Source organism: Herpailurus yagouaroundi, unplaced genomic scaffold (assembly GCF_014898765.1).
Source record: "Herpailurus yagouaroundi ecotype Mexico unplaced genomic scaffold, PumYag 192, whole genome shotgun sequence".
Lineage (NCBI taxonomy): Eukaryota > Metazoa > Chordata > Mammalia > Carnivora > Felidae > Herpailurus > Herpailurus yagouaroundi.
In genome coordinates, this window is record NW_024412423.1 from 26,804,816 (window position 1) to 26,822,101 (window position 17,286).

Genomic DNA, 17,286 nt, shown 5'->3' on the forward strand with positions numbered 1-17,286 from the left:
CCTGAGCGACGGGTCACCTTGTCCAATGATCTGCAGCCGCTGGGGAACTGCAGCCAGTGGCGAGTGTGAGGGGCGGGAGGCAGCAGGTTAGGCAGTGAGAAGTTAGTGGCGCTGCTGGGACGGGGGGAAGGAGAAGCTTCTTCCTCCTGCTGTTCCTCTCGTTCCCGGGATCGGCGGCGGCGGTGGCTGCGGGTGACTCGGCAGCGTCTCCGGCTCCGCGTGCGAACCATGCTGACCGATGGCGGAGGCGGCGGCACCTCCTTTGAGGAGGACCTGGACTCGGTGGCTCCGCGATCCGCCCCAGCCGGGGCCTCGGAGCCGCCTCCGCCGGGAGGGGTCGGGCTGGGGATTCGCACCGTGAGACTCTTTGGGGAGGCCGGGCCCGCGCCTGGAGTCGGTGGCGGCGGCAGCGGTGCGGCCGGAGGGGACGCGGCGCTGGATTTCAAGTTGGCGGCGGCGGTGCTGAGGACCGGGGGTGCAGGTGGTGCCTCTGGCAGCGACGAGGACGAGGTGTCCGAGGTACGCTTCCAGGACTCCCGTCTCCCATATAGTGTGAGGCATGAATTCTCTTTGGGCCAGCATAGGGTCGGGGCCACCTTCTCGCTCCCCCGGCGTTCTTTGACAGCGATCGGCTCCATGGCGGCAGTGGCAGCGGTGCGGGCCTAGTGCGCCCTCAGCTTACTCTTCAGCCGGCGGCTCGAGCCGGACCGGTTCCCGTCACCATCCGTAGACCCACAATGGGGAGTCCTTTGGTCTCCAAGCTTCGCGCGGGAACAAGGACTCCTCTGGCTACCTCCCGCCCACCCCGCTTTGGAGATGGGGGGGCGGGGTCTTGCCTGAGTCCCTGCCCTTGGTACTGAGAGAGAGAGAGAGAGCGAGAGAGAGAGAGAGCGAGAGCGAGACAGAGGGAGAGCGAGACAGAGGGAGAGACAGACCGAGAAACCGAGTTTGCTAGCTGCAAGACCATTTCCACTATATGCCCGTGCCCAAAGTTGAGTTGTCTGACATTTATTTGCTTGTGCCTTACCTGTGTATGTAAGAAGACTTCTTAATTTCCTTTTATACTTTGAAACTGGTTAGTATGAAGAAGCTCTCTGCTTTTACTCTGAAAAAGCACGTGAGCCTTTCACCTGGGACCTTTTATGAAGTTATGCAGGAAAAGGAAATTCCAGTGCATCTTTGAGCTTCGGAATAGTTGGGTAGATGAAGTCTGTAGGTTTTTAGGCTTGGGGAAGGTGAAACCCTGGACACCTTTTGCAGAGATTAATGATTAGATCCTTCATTTCTTTTAACTCTTTAACTCTTAACTGTGTTTTTAGGTCTGAGCAACATGGGATGCAAGGCATCATTATCTTTTGGGCTTTAGGGAAAAAGGAGATATTTTATGTATGTACTTTTTTCTCTTGACCATGACTTGGATATGGTACTGTTCCTTTATGGCTATTGTTCTAAGTGCTCAAGAGTATTCTGTTTTGGTTCTAAGGTGCCTGGTTCATTCCCCTATGACCAATTATTTTAACCTCTGATCTTGGTGTTAAAGTACAGAGATTTCTCTGTGTACAACTATCCTGGCTGTTGCATTTGAGAGGAATAAGAAACTATTTGTGAGTTGCTGAATACAGTTAGTGCATTGTCTTACCATTCTACCATTGTCTTACCATGCCTGAACAGGGGTTCATTTAGATTTAAAACCTTAGTACATTTTCATTCCAACATTTTGCTTTGGAAAAAAGCGTGTGGGATGTAAGGGAGCTAATCCCTTGAATGTCCATATCTTTGAATTTCACTATAAGTAACTTCTAAGCCAAAGTGGGACAGAATTTTATTTGAGTACACAATTATGGGGAGAGTCCCTGGAGTACCTCCACTCTTGTACTTATGGAAGGCTTTCTTTTATCCTTTCAATGGAAATTGATGACTAGGAACCTAAAACACATGTACTTTTTACCTAGGAAATAAGTGGGAATTTCTTTAGACTCTAAACATTAGAGGTTTTTTTTGTTTGTTTGTTTGTTTGTTTAAGTTGTTAGACTGAAAAGGTTTGCTTTGGTCTAAATGTGATGTCCTTGATTTTCTGGACCATTTTCACATAATCATCATAAGTGAGATAAAAGATCACTAATTCACATAAATAATATTTTTACATAAATAGTATTTTTTTACATAAATATATCTGGGAAATGAGCTTTTGTAGTAACCATTTTTGTAAGGCTTGTACACACACACACACACACACCCACTCTCAGTCTCTCTTTCTGTCTCTACCTTACTGTATTTCATTTGGAGTCTCCCTACCATGCGATTAAAGCTGTGGGCAGAATCCACAGCTCTTTGGTTTTTTGATGTTTATTATGGAAGTTATATATTCATGATTCTTTTACCCATTTAGGCTAATGGTAGAAGAACTTATTTTCCTGTTACTTAACTGTTCTGTGCCTAAGAAAAATTTAGGTATTTAAGTGTATATGGGTGAGTCTCATTTTGTGTCTAGGATACCCAGAGACTTTACCAAGGTCTAAGATGATGGTCAGTGTGTATATCTTTCTTAACCTGTGGGGAAAGGAAATTTTGTTTCTATGTCTTTTTTCTCACATACCATATAAAGAAGAAATTCCTGGAGTATCTAGTCTCTCCTGTACAGTGTGTATGGTAGACTACAATCTCTGTGGGAGTGAAATGAAATATCTTCTCCCATATTATTGCCTTTAAATTCCTGGTATGAAGAGACCATAATGTTCTTCAAAAAACACTCACCCAATTGGCATTTTATGAATAATCCTGAAATCTTTTTTTTTTACCTTCCCTAGATGTTTTAGAACCAAGTATTTAGAATCTAGACATCCAGAGAAATAAGTTATTTTACAGTTTGAGAGTAAACTTTGTCGTGTTCCCCCAATAGGGCAGGACTTGGTGAGAAATAAGAAATGTGGAGACTTAGTGTATTTGCTTGAGAATAAGTCGAAGTTCTATACATTTTGTGTACAGAGGCATAGATACTCCAAGGACCTTTTTTTAAATTCATTATTAGAGCCAATAGATTTGAAAAAACAGGCTGTTTTTCCTTGCTGGCTAAGTCAAAAAACCTAGTTTCCGGAAGGAGCTTGAGTATTTTTGTAAAATTTTTATTAGAATGGTACCACCTTACAGAATACCACCATTTGGGATCTTTGGTTCTTGTTTTAAACACTCGTGGAGTGCCTGGTAGCTCAATTGGTTAAGCATCTGACTTTGCCTCAGGTCATGATCTCGCAGGTTTGTGAGTTCGAGCCCTGTGTGCAGCACTGTGCTGACAGTTCAGAGCTGGAGCCTGCTTCAGATTCTTTGTCTCCCTCTCTCTCTGCCCAGTACCCACCCCCCGTCAATTCTCCATCTCTCTCTGTCTCTCAAAAATGAATAAATGTTAAAAAAAAATTTTTAGGGGCATCTGAGTGGCTCAGTCACTTAAACATCCAACTCTTGATTTCGGTTCGGGTCATGATCTCGAAGTTCGTGAGTTTGAGCCCCACATAGGGCTCTGTGCTGGCAATGTGGAGCCTGCTTGGGATTCTCTCTCTCTTGTCTCTCTATCTCTCTCTCTGTCCCTACCCTGCTTGCTCTCTCTTTCAAAATAAATAAATAAAATTTTAAAAAAATTTAAACATTGGTAAATACCTGTTTTGTATTTCTTCAGGCATAGCAAGCATGTTCCTTAGCTGTCCAAGGCCTTGAATAGAAATTGGAACTTGCGTTGGATGCTATTAAATGTACCCATTGTTCAGAATAGAGGTCAGGTTGGAAAAAAAAATTTAATATTTATGTATTTTGAGAGAAAGAGTACAAGCAGGGGAGGGGCAGAGAGAGAGGGAGAGAGAATCCCAAGCAGGCTCCAAATTGTCAGCGCAGAGGCCAACTCAGGGCTCGAACCCATAAAATGTGAGATCATGACCTGAACTGAAATTAAGAGTCAGATGCTTAACTGATTGAGCCACCCAGGAGCCTCTATAGTGTTTTGATTTTTTTTAAGTAAAAAGAAGAAAATTCGTAAAGAAAAGACTCTTGTAAGATTTATGACTTTTAATTTTCTTTCATAAGGATGTGTGCATATACTGTGTATATTTTTAAGTTATAAAAATCATATAGTCTCCTGGTGAAAAATTCAGCAGTATAGGTAGAAGATATAACATGCAAAGTAAAAGTCATTTTCATCCCCACTGACCCTTCAAATTTCATTTTTCAGTGACAACCAGTATTAAAATTTTTCTTTCAGAAATTTTCTAAGCCTATATAAGCCTATGTATGTGTGTGTGTTTCTTCATATACACACACTGTAGAAACAAATATCCAGTTAGAAAGCATAGCTTGATATCATATTGAGGCTTTTTTCTTATCTTGAAGCAGGTGCCATATTTACAGTTATGCAAAAGCACACTAAAACTGTATACAGCAATTTATAGCAAAAGCTTTGTAGGGAATTTTTTTCCTGAAAATTATTTTTAGAGGCAAAAGTATAGGCATACGGAATTTCCATTTTGATTTTCTCTAGTTGGAGAAGAGATGTGTCATTTCCTTTGGAGTTTCTTATCATTTATAATCTAGAGCAAGATTTCTCAACAGTAACCTATTGATATTTTAGTCCAGATAATTCTTATTGTGGGGGGCCATCCTGGGTATTTTTTTTTTAATTTTTTTTTCAACATTTATTTTTGCGACAGAGAGAGACAGAGCATGAACAGGGGAGGAGCAGAGAGAGAGGGAGACACAGAATTGGAAACAGGCTCCAGGCTCTGAGCCATCAGCCCAGAGCCTGACGCGGGGCTCGAACTCCCGGACCGCGAGATCGTGACCTGGCTGAAGTCGGACGCTTAACCGACTGCGCCACCCAGGCGCCCCCCCATCCTGGGTATTAACAACATACCTTTACCCACTAGATGCCAGTAGAACCCATCCAGTTGTGACAGCCATAAATGTCTGCAGACATTGCTAAATGTCTCCTGGGGACAAAATCACCCCTGGTTGGGAACCACTGGTCTAGGGGTCACTCTTATCGACAGGGATGGCAATTTTGTCATGAATACTCTGTACTCAAACTTTAGGTAAACAAGGTGAGTCAGTACTTTTAATAGCATCTCAAGGCTTATGCTCATAATCTGGACAAGAGAGAAATTGAAAAGTAGTGAAAGGTTTAATGCTGTCAATTTTCTGTAGTAAATTTATCATTTGGGGGAAATTTCACTTAAAATACTATATTATTGTTTAAAAATTTATTCTTAAAAATTAATTTCTAAACAATCTTTATGGGGACTTTATTCAAGGTAGGAGGGGCTTTATTCCATAAATTATTAATATTAGTGATAACATATGAAATATAACTTAAAAATATTTTTAATGTTTATTTATTTTGAGAGAGAGGGAGACAGATCTTAAGTGGGGGAGGGACAGAGAGAGAGGGAGACACAGAATCTGAAGCAGGCTCCAGGCTCTGAGCTGTCAGCACAGAGCCCAACGTAGGGCTCGAATTCACAAACTGTGAGATCATGACCTGAGCAGAAGTCAGATGCTCAACCAGCTGAGCCACCCAGGTGCCCCTAGGAAATATAACTTTGTATTCTAGTGAGCAAATTTTGGAGACATAGGAAATGTTTACATAAGGCAAAGTTATATATTATCACTGTAACAATTTGTTACATTGCATGAGTATCAACCTTGCACAAGTTTCATTCTATAAAGCCTTAAAGCTTTACATACAAAATGATGTGTTGATAAATATGATTATATGAATGGTGGGCCAAACCAGAGTTGATTGGATTTGGGCAGAGCAAAACCTTATTGTGAAGTGTGAAGGATGTAGGGGTTTTCTTTTGGTTGTTATTTAGTACATTACATTGGGTGATTACATGCATACAGTTTATGAGTCACGGTGACATAAAGGAAAATACAGTGAAAAGTCTTGATCTAACTCCTGCTCCCAAGTATCCTGCCCTCTACACTTTGAATGTCTTTTTTTTTCCTTTCAGAATTTCTTTATGGAAATACAAACATGTATTTTTATTTTCCCTATTGTGATACAAAAGGTAACATACTCTTCATGTGAGATTTCTAAGTGGTAAATTTGAGAAGCAATTTAGACTTAAAAAAAATTTTTTTTTAACCTTCATTTTTTGAGACAGAAAGAGAGCACAGCAGGGGAGGGGCAGAGACAGAATCCGAAACAGGCTCCAGGCTCTGAGCTGTCAGCACAGAGCCTGACATGGGGCTCGAACTCATGAACCGTGAGATCAGGGCCTGAACCAAAGTTACTTAACCGACTGAACTACCCAGGTGCCCCTAGACTTTTTAATCTAATCAGAGTGATAAAATATTTTAAGAATGAAGCGTTGGAAATGAGTTTAAGCACATTCCTTTTTGAGTCTGTCTGGTAGTGATCTGATAATGTACTAGATGACCTCTGAAAATCACTTCTGGTCTTCTGATTTAGTGATAGATAAGATAAATAAAATATTTTGCTTTAAAGAAAGCAAAGCAGTTTTTTAAAAAGTATTAGTCTTGAATTGGCAAGTAAAAAAAAAATGAGAAGTCTACCATTTTTTGTTTTTGTTTTTGCTTTTTGCCTAATTTACCTTCCTAGAGAACCAAAGGTATAAGAAATTCTTTTTTTTTTTTTACCAATTATAAATTAACAATTTCAGTATATCTATTTTTTTGAACCTTATTGTTTTCAGTTTCTCTCTCTTGTTACTTGTCTGTAAAGTCATAGAATCTTGGTGATAATCCTGTCTCATCTCATTTTTAGGTAACTGCTACCATTTATTGAATGCATATTATATGCCAGTACCATACTAGATACTTTTGTTTTTTTTATGTAATCATTTCAACACCCCTTTGAGGTAGGTATCTGCATTTTTATAGATGAATAAATGTAGGCTCAGAGAAATGATGAATCCATAAAACAAACAAACAAAAAAATGGTTAAAATGTTTCATAGCTAGTAAATGGTAAAGCTAGGATTTATTTTTTTAATGTTTTCATTTATTTTTGAGACAGAGAGAGACAAAGCATGGGCAGGGGTGGGGCAGAGAGGGAGGGAGACACAGAATCCGAAGCAGGCTCCAGGCTCTGAGCTGTCAGCACAGAGCCTGACACGGGGCTTGAACTCACGGACTGTGAGTTCATGACCTGAGCCATAGTTGGATGCTTAACCAACTGAGCTACCCATGCGCCCCAGCTAAGATTTAAATCTAGAACTCATGCTATTATTTTGCTTCTGCAGATTAAGAAATAGGCAGTTTTGGGTTACAACATGCCCTTTCTCCAATAAATGCTTACTTAGTCCCTATAGAAGTTATTGTTTATCTAAAGTGAAATGAGAAAAGTAAGGATAGCGTAGTGAGTTTCTTGTAAAGGTACTTTTTCCTACTTTTTTTATATTTTGAGAAAATGCACTTCTTACTGTTACAAAATGAATTTTTAAAATATCCATATTTGACCAACTATCACATTAGAAACTTCGTGTTGGGACTCTGGGTAAAGCCTCACAAGTCTGGAAACAGTTGAGTTAGTGACTTGTCCAGGATCACACAGCTAATTCATAGTTGAAATAGGTTATATGACTCCCGTTCTAGTTATCTGACTTGTCCTGCTCTTTCTTTTCTAATGGATTGTACCAGTGAATTTAATTAGTTGCTTAAGACATGCCTATCTCAAACTAGCACATAAACCATAGTTGGCCTTGTTGGAAAAGTTTTATATTATTTAATGAAATTGGTGACTGCCGTATAGATGGTTATATTAAAAAAGGCTATTAAAAGTACACCACTGTGGTGCCTGGGTGGCTCAGTTGGTTAAGTGTCTGACTTCGGCCTAGGTCATGATCTTGCTGTTCCTGATTTTGAGCCCTGTCAGCTGTGCTGACAGCTCAGAGCCTGGAGCCTGTTTCATATTCTGTGTGTCTCCCTGTCTCTCTCTGTCCCTCCTCTGCTCATGCTCTCTCTCTCTCAAAAATAAACATTAAAAAAAAAAATTTAAAAAGTACACCACTTGAGTATAGGAGGAGCACTATTCTAAGGTAGTTTTGTAATTGAATTTATTTGAAAAGTTCAGGCCTTGTCATTATTCATCTTAAAATAATTAAATAAATATTAAAACTACTGATACGGAAAGGCATATACCCGACTTTGCACCTTTGTCAATTTGGGAAACATTGTTTTTGTATATTGTTACACTCTAATTAATTTGTAGAAGTTAAAACCGGTTTGCTATTCTATTGGTAGTTGATGACGGTGTGTAGTTCCTGTGAATGAAGATCATTTGTCTTATGATGATTGACTGGTTTACCTTTCTTCTGGCCAACTTTACCTAAACCAGAAAGAAAGTAAAGTTATATATATATACATATACATATATATATATATAAATATATATGTATAAAAATATATATATAAAATACAGCCATATATATACATATATATGTATATGTATATATATATATAGCTGTATACATATATATATGTATATATATATATATGGCTGTATTTTATTTGCTAGACTGAAATTTAGCAACTGTTTGTCAAAGAACACATTTCATCTTTATCCTTTTTTTTTTTTTAATGTTTATTTTATTTTTGAGAAAGAGAGAGTGCGAGCAGGGGAGAGGCAGAGAGAGAGTGAGACAGAGGATCTGAAGCAGGCTCTGTGCTAACAGCAGAGAGCCTGATGCGGGGCTCAAACTCGCAGCGAGATCATGACTTGAGTCGCTGTTGGATGCTTAACTGACTGAGCCACCCAGGCATCCCTGATCTTAATCCTTTACATATATTTCTGTTCTCCTAAAAATTTTTCCCTTAGTGGATATTTGCAGTAGTAGAGTGTTTTTGTTTTGTATTCTTTTATTTTGTTTTGTTTAAAGTAGATACCCAGCGTGTCCTGGCTATTTGATTCACCTGCAATGGTGTGCAATTTTGAAAAGACAAAGGCAAGTATACCCCCCAGGGATTAGCTCTAAGAACCAAAGAATTGCACAGGAGAGCAGTTTATTAAGTTGTCAAGGTAAATTTGATTTAACTGTTTGTATGAGGACAGTTAGATCGAGAACACTTTTTTTTGTTTTTGTTTTGTGTGTGGTAGAATATAAATAGACAACATTTACCATTTTAACCATTTTTTTGTTTTTTTTTTGTTTTAGTTGTGTTGGAATGTACCTAACACAAAATTTACCATTTTAGCCATTTTAAAGTGTACATTTTAGTGGCATTAAGTACATTCGTGTTGTGAAACCATCAACAGCAGCCATCTCCAGAATGTTTTCATCTTCCCAAACTGAGATTCTGTATTCATCCCCATCTGCCCTTCCTCAGCCCCTACCAACCACAGTTCTACTTTCTGTATAAATTTAACTACCCTAGGTACGTGACGTAAGTGGAATCATACAGTATTTCTACTTTTTTTTTTTTAATGCATGCTGGGGAGAGGGACAGAGGGGAGGGGAGAGAGAGAGAGAGAGACAGAGAGAGAGAGAGAGAATGAGAATCTTAAGCAGGCCCCATGCTCAGTGGGGAGCCCGATGTGGGGCTCAGTCTCATGACCCTAGGATCATGACCTGAGCTGAAACCAAGAGTCAGTCGCTCAGCTGACCATGTCACTCAGGCACCCCACAGTATTTCTACTTTTGTGACTGGCTTATTTCACTGAGCATTATGCGTTCAAGTTTCATCCATGTTGTAGCACATGTCAGAATTTCATTCCTTTTAAAGGCTGAAAACCATACCATTGTATGTATATACCACCTTTTTTTATCCATTCATCTGTTGATGGACCCTTGGATTGCTTTTACCTTTTGGCTGTTAAGAATATACTGCTGTGAGGGGTGCCTGAATGACTCAGTTGGGTAAGCATCTGACTCCTGATCTCGGATCACGTCATGATCCCACAGTTCATAGGATCAAACCTCACATAGGGCTCTGCACTGACAGCATGGAGCCTGCTTAGGATTCTCTCTCTCCCTCTCTCTCTCTGCCCCTCTCCCAACTTTGCACATGTGTGTGCACACACACTTGCTCTCTTTCTCTCTCTCTCTCAATAAATAAACTTGAAAAAAAAAGAGGGGTGCCTGGGTGGCTCAGTCAGTTTAAGTGTCTGACTTTGGCTCAGGCCATGATCTCACGGTTTGTGAGTTTGAGCCCCAGGTTGGGCTCTGCTGACAGCTCAGAGCCTTGAGCCTGCTTCGGAATCTGTGTCTCCGTCTCTCTCTGCCCCTTCCCCACTCATGCTGTTTCTCTCTCTCAAATATAAACAAACATTAAACATTTTTTAAAAAATAAAAAAGAAGAATATGCTGCTGTGAACATGGTTTACAAATATCTGTTCAAGTCCCTGCTTTCACTTCTTCTGGGTATATACCTGGTAGTGGGATTGCAGGATCATTTAGTAATTCTATTTTTAATTTTTTGAGGAATCACCATACTGTTTTGCAAAACAGCTATACCATTTCACATTCCCATCAGAATTGCACAAGGGTTCCACTTTTCACACATTCTAGCCCATACTTTCTATTTTGTTTTTGATAATGGCCATCCTAATGGGTGTGAAGTGGTATCTCATTGTGGTTTTAATTTGCATTTCTCTAATGATTCCTGATGTTAAGCATCTTTATGCACCTTTGGCCATTCGTATATCTTTGGAGAAGTGTCTTTTCAAATCTTTTCCCCATTTTTAATTGGGTTGTTTTTTCATTGTTTAATTGTAGATGTTCTTTGTGTATTAATCCTTTATCATTTATCTAATTTGCACCTATTTTTTTCCATCCCATGAGTTACATTTTTACTCTGCTGGTAGTGTCCTTTTGTGCCTAAACATTTTGAATTTTGATGAAGTCCAATTTACTTATTTTTTTCTTTTGTTTGTGTGTTTGGTGTCATATCCATGAAGTTGTTGCCAAATCCGGTGTCATGAAGATTTTCTCCAATGTTTTCTTATAAGAATTTTATAGTTTTAGCTCTTACATTTAGGTCTTAGTTGTATCTTGAATTAATTTTTGTTTACAATGTAAGGTCAGGGCCCTACTCCATTCTTTTTTGCATGTAGGTATCCATTTTTTTCAGCACCATTATTTAAAAGACGTCTCCCCCATTGAATGGTCTTGGCATCCTGTTGAAAATCAATTGGCCATATATTGGAGGGTTTATTTCTGGCCTGGCCTGTTACATTGGTCTGTTTTATGCCAGTATCACACTCTTGTTTATTGTAACTTTTGTAGTAAGTTTTGAAATCAGGCAATGTTGGTCCTCCAAATTAGTGCTTTTTCAAGATTGTTCTGGCTATTCAGGGTCCCTTGAGATTCCACAAGAATTTTAGGATGAGCCTTTGTATTTTTGCAAAAATTGCCCTTGGGCTTTTGATAGGGATTGCTTTGAGTCTGTAGATCACTTTTTGAGTGGGAACAAGTTTTAGGTTTTTTTGTTTGTTTGTTTTAATTTTTTAACATTTATTTATTTTTGAGACGGAGAGAGAAAGAACACAAGCAAGGGAGGGGCAGAGAGAGAGAGAGAGACACAGAATCCGAAGCCGGCTCCAGGCTCTGAGCTGTCAACACAGAGCCTGACTTGGGGCTTTGCCTCACAAACTGCAAGATCATGACCTGAACCGAAATCGGAGGCCTAACTGACTGAGCCACCCAGGGACCCTTGAGTGAGAACAAGTTTTGATGCAAATCTTATGTAATTTTTTTATCAGATTAGATATAGCAAATCAAAAGGTTTGAGTTTGACAAAATAATAAAAATCATGTATAATAGGGAGAGACTGTGTGAGCACTAAGTGATGGCTTCCCTAAAGCCTTGAACCCAGTTAACATGGTAATGTTCTGAGTAGATGTTTCTGTAGTATAATCCTTTTTTTCCCTGATTTGTCCTCATATTGACTAATTTGTGATTGATCACAATGCTTTATATATTGATTAAATGCTAGGAAGAATACATTTTATCCTTTATATCATTGGAGATGAGTTCAGTTTTGTAACACTTATCTCAATATGGTATTAAAGCTAGATAAATGAACCTGTAGTATTTTCTTTAATGATGTGGAATTGAAAAAAATTTCACATGTGCTTTTTATGATATCTGAGTCAGAAAATAAAGGTTTGGCCACATCAGTTGATACTTCGAGAGGTACACTTTGGAAGGGCTTTCAGCTCTTATCAGTTTCTAATTAATTTTTTTCTGTTTATTTTTCTTCTGCTACATCTGTACATTTTTATTTTTGCCTTTTAAAAATTGTACAGTCACTAAATTCAGCAACATATGTGAAACAAAATATCATTATTAAAGAGCAATCCCAAAAGGGGAAATAATCCAATTATATTGGATACATTATCTTTGTTACTTTTTATTTTGATATAATTTCAAATTTACTAGGAAGTTGCAACAATAGTACGGAGAACTCCTCCCATATATTCTTTACCCAGACTCACCAGTTGTGTCCATATTGTCCTATTCTCTCTCTCTATGTAAACAAATAAGCAAATAATTTATTTTCTGAATCATTTGAAAATAGGTTGCACGTATCATGCTTCTTTACCCTTAAATTCTTCAGTGTACATTCCCTAAATATTCTCTTACCTAACCACAGTGCGTTTATCAAAATAAGGAATAATAAGTTTCTGAAGTACTTCTCAAATTCTAATTCCTAAAGTTTTAAAAATTGAAATATAATCCAATATCATAGGATCACTCTTTATGTACAACACAGTGGTTTTTAATATATTCACAAAGTTGTACAACTATGATCATTATCTATTTGAAAGAATTTTCATCACCCCCCCCCAACGTCTCCATTAGCAGTCATTTTTGTGTCCATCTTCCTACTCCCACCCCACTTTCCTTGATAATCACTAATATGATTTTGTGTCTGGATTTGCCAGAGACAGTGTGGGTATTTCATATAAATGGAATGGTACAGTTGTTCCTCGCTTCTTTCACCTAAGATATTGTTGCCAAGATTTCTACATGTTGTATGATGTATCAGTATTTCATTGGAAAAATATTCCATCTTGTGGATATACCACATTTTGTTCATCAATTATTTCTACATTTTTGTTCATCAATTATTTGTACATTTTGGCCACTATAAATAATGATGCTGTGTACATTTTTGTACAAGTTTTGCATGAACATTTCTTTTCAGTTCTCTTGGGTGTATGCCTAAGGAGTAGAATTGCTAGGTCATATAACTCTGTGTTTAACTTTCTGAAGAACTGCCAAGCTGCTTTTTATGCTGCTGCACCATTTTACATTCCCATGAGGGTTCAACTTCTCTACAACCTTGGTCACTTTTTTTGTTTGTTTTTTATTTATTCATTTTGAGAGAGGGAGAGAGCAGGGGAGGGGCAGAGAGAAAATCTCAAGCAGGCTCCTGAGCTGTCAGCACAGAGCCCAACACACAGCCTGGTCCCATCAACCTTGAGATCATGACCTGAGCCAAAATCAAGAGCAGGGAAGTCCAATCCACTGAGCCACCCAGGGGTTTTCCCCCTCCCTTTAAAAAAAAAAAATAGCCATCCTAGTGGGTGTGGAGTGGTATCTCATTGTGGTTTTGATTTGCATTTCCTCAGTAACTAGTGAAGTTGAGTATCTTTTCATGTGCTTATTTGTGTATCTTTGGAAAAATGCCTATCTTTTCCCCATTTCTTGTTTGGGTTATTTGCCATATTGTTGAATTGTAAGTGTTTTTTATATATTCTGGGTACTAGTCCCATATCAGGTACATGATTTGCAAATGTTTTCTCTCATTCTATAGGTTGTCATTTCACTTGTTTGTGTACTTAACAATTTTAAGTTTTGGAGAAGCTCAATTTTTATATTTATTTTTTTCTTTTGTTGCATGTGCCTTTGGTGTCATGTCTAAGAAACTATTGTGTAATCCAACGTCATGAAGATTTATGTCTGCTTCCTTCTAAGAGTTTTATAGTTCTAGCTCTTACATTTAGGTCTTTGATCCATTTTGAATTAACTTTTATATAAGGCCTGAGGTAGAGGCCCAGCCTCATTCTTTTTTTTTTTTTTTAATGTTTACTTAATTTTTTTTTGAGAGGGGGAGGGAGGGAGGGGTAGGGGCAGAAAGAGAGGGAGAAAGGGAATCCGAAGTAGGCTCCACACTGTCAGTACAGAGCCAGATGTGGGGCTTGAACCTATACAAACTGTGAGATCATGACCTGAAGGATGCTTAGCTGATGAGCCACCCAGGTGCCCCAACCTCATTTATTTGAATGTGCATAACCAATTTGTCCCAGCACCATTTGTTGAAAAGACTGTTTTTTTCTCCATTGAATTGTCTTGACACCCTTGTCAAAAATCAGTTGACTGTGGATGTGAGGGTTTGTTTCTGTTAAATTCCATTTGTGGATGTCTTATGCTGGTTGCATATTGTAGCTTTTTGCAGTAAGCTTTGAAATTGGAAAGTGTAAGTCCTCCAACTTTGTTCTTTTTCAAGATTGCTTTTTTGCTATTCTGAGTTACCGGATATGGTCTCGTTCTCTTGATCTGGTCCTCAGAAGAGTTTAATAGGGAGTATTTAATATGCTATAGAATTTGTGGTCACACACAAAAGCTCCCCACTTCTTCCATTAATAATATTCTAGCTCTTGAAATTTCTACCCCTTTTATACATACTTTTTTTCAAACTGGAGGAACAACTCATGTGATTTAAACCTGTGTTTGCTAGGCTATGACAAGAGCAAGTTGTCATAATATTAGTGTTTGATTTTTTTCATGTGTCCTCTTCTTGACAAACCATGGATATATATTTGAGAGGAAGAAAACTGAAGTGGGAGGAGATGGTTGGTTTCGGTAGTTGTAATGTGAATGCACCTGAAATAGACTATAGTCTGCGTGAAAAATATGGACAGAATTTCTTTTTTCAGGATAATAGAGATAAATGAATAAGTGGAATAAAATATAAACCATAGTAATTAGAGTTTTTGCATCTGGTATCTTCTAACAACTACTTAAGAGGTGTGATTCCAATATTTAAGTAACATACAATTTGCTTGACACCTAAGCCAGCGTTATCACCTATGTGATTAAATTGCAAAAACAAATCTTAGATGTCACTGCTCAAATGGCTGCAATTATATTAAATTATTAGTTATTTTGACTCTATGAACAGGGAGAGTTTGTACTATATTTTAGTACCTATTTTACTAAGGATTTGATAAAGAAAAGTTTATTTTCTTTTAGTTTGAAGAAAGGATACATAATTTAGTTTGAAGAAAGGATACATTATTTAAGGCTATAGTTAACTCAGGTGCATGGATTTGACCTCTTATCCTCCTATTATTTAGAATAATGTGATGGTAGAGTTTTAAAGGTACTTTCTGTTGTGTATTATCTCCCCTGCCCCCTGCCCTTTTTGTAAGTATGTTTCGCACCTAGCATGGAGCTCACTGTGGGGCTTGAACTCAGTACCCTGAGATCAAGACCTGAGCTGAGATGATGAGTTGGATACATAACTGACTGAGCCACCCAAGTGCACCATTGTGTATTATGCCCTTGTTGCTAATCTGTAACAATCGTTGACTCATTCTCTAGAAAAGAAAGTCAGAGTTTAGTTTAGGGTAGGACCTCTTCTTGAACTCACATCATGCATAATAAAATTATGTCTTTTAGAAGTTAGAGTCCTTGGCAGTTTGTTTAATTCTGGTTAGTATTGTAGAGTAGAGTTGTTCATTTAACAATAATTTATATAGAGGCTACTATTTGATAAGCTTTGTGCTGGGGTTTGGAATTACAAAGATGAAAAACTTTGGTCTCTGCCCTTAACAACATCAGCATTTTCACAAGCATGAACATTTCAGGGAACTTATTAAAACAAGGTAAATTATTTATTCAAATTATATTTGACCTTCCAAAATCCTTTCACATATTAACAAATTATATTTAAGTGTGTCAAGGCATTGTGTACTTTAATTACATTAACTCTTTTAATATTTTCATGGTTTTGTGACAGTCCAGGATCTTAAACACAAATGTATGGGACACTATCCTCTGTAAGTTGGATGATCATTATGAAGGTTGATGTTTGGATGTCTTATTTCAGGAGTTTGATGAGTTTCAAGTGGCAAGTTTAAAGGGGCAATGATTAAAAATGAAAGGATACAAAGTCCATCAGCATAAGATTATTTTGTGCTCATATTTAAGCAAAACCACAACTGCTTCATTATGTTCTATAAACTCTCTAAGCATGTCCTGCTTCAGAGCATTTGGCATTTGCAGGTTGTTTTCTCAGAAACTTTCTTCTCTTAGTTATCCATGTGGCATCTATCTCTTACTTCTTTTAGCAGTCTGCCAAGATGCCTTCTAACTGCCTACTATACGTATGCTCCATAAACATCTCAGGGTCACCAATTTTAATTCTGAACCTATCATTTCCCCCTCCACCCCTATCTCCCCCTGCCCCTTTGTAAATTACATTGCCCTAAAGTTAGTTACTGTAGTCAAACCTCAGAGCTCACATCTGCTCTTTCTTCTCATTATACACATTTAAGCAGACACTGAGTCCTGTAGGTTCTTTCCTAACATCTTGTTTATTTGTCCCTATTTCTGAACCCTTAATGCTCTGCCATAAATAAAAACATCATCTTTCACTGGCAGTTATTTCAGTAATCCCTGACTCTGTCTACCTCCAAGAGTATACCTTTCTAATTCTTCCTCTACCCTGCTATCAGAGTAAATTCTGTAATGGCAGTTCAGTCATGTGACTTGACAAAAAGCCTTCTCATTTCTTAGAGAAAGGATAAATCAAATTCTTTGATGTGGCATACAGTGTTATTTAGGATTTGGCTTCTGTCTAGTTTTTCAACTCTGTCCTTTTTTTTTTAGAGTGAAAGAGAAAGAGAGCAAGCACGAGTGGTAGTGGGAGAGAGAGAAAATCTTAAGCAGGCTCCAGGCCCAGTGTGGAGCCGAACATGGGGCTCGATCTCAGGACTCTGGGATCATGACCAGAGCCGAAGTCAAGAGTTGGATGCTTTACCAACTAAGCCCACCCCAACTCTATCCTTTTTGTGCCCTACTTTATTTGCTTTTTGTATTCTATCCATACCAAATTGTTGTAGTTCTCTGAACATATCAAGCTATTATAGGCCTTGCTTTAATTTGCTTCTACTGCTTTGGCTTCTAGAATTATAACAATAGCTACTATATGCTGAGTGCTTATTGTCCACTGGGTTAAGTACTTAACCTATATATTATCAAATAAACTTAACCAGTACCATTTGAATATAGCAATATTTATAGATATTTACAGTTTACAGATGAGGAAACTG

The 17,286-nt window shown here is 38.3% G+C and overlaps 1 protein-coding gene across 4 annotated transcripts in view; it reads left to right on the forward strand.

Annotated features, from left to right (window-relative positions):
- Positions 1 to 100: 100 nt before the first annotated feature.
- The window catches only part of ANKHD1 (ankyrin repeat and KH domain containing 1), a 134,740-nt gene continuing 117,554 nt past the window's right edge, over positions 101 to 17,286 (forward strand). For all 4 annotated transcript variants that reach the window (XM_040444675.1, XM_040444677.1, XM_040444676.1 and 1 more), the window contains exon 1: positions 101 to 519. In XM_040444675.1, the coding sequence (XP_040300609.1) occupies positions 229 to 519 (291 nt within the window). In that variant the 5' untranslated portion in view covers positions 101 to 228. The remainder of the gene's footprint in view (positions 520 to 17,286) is intronic.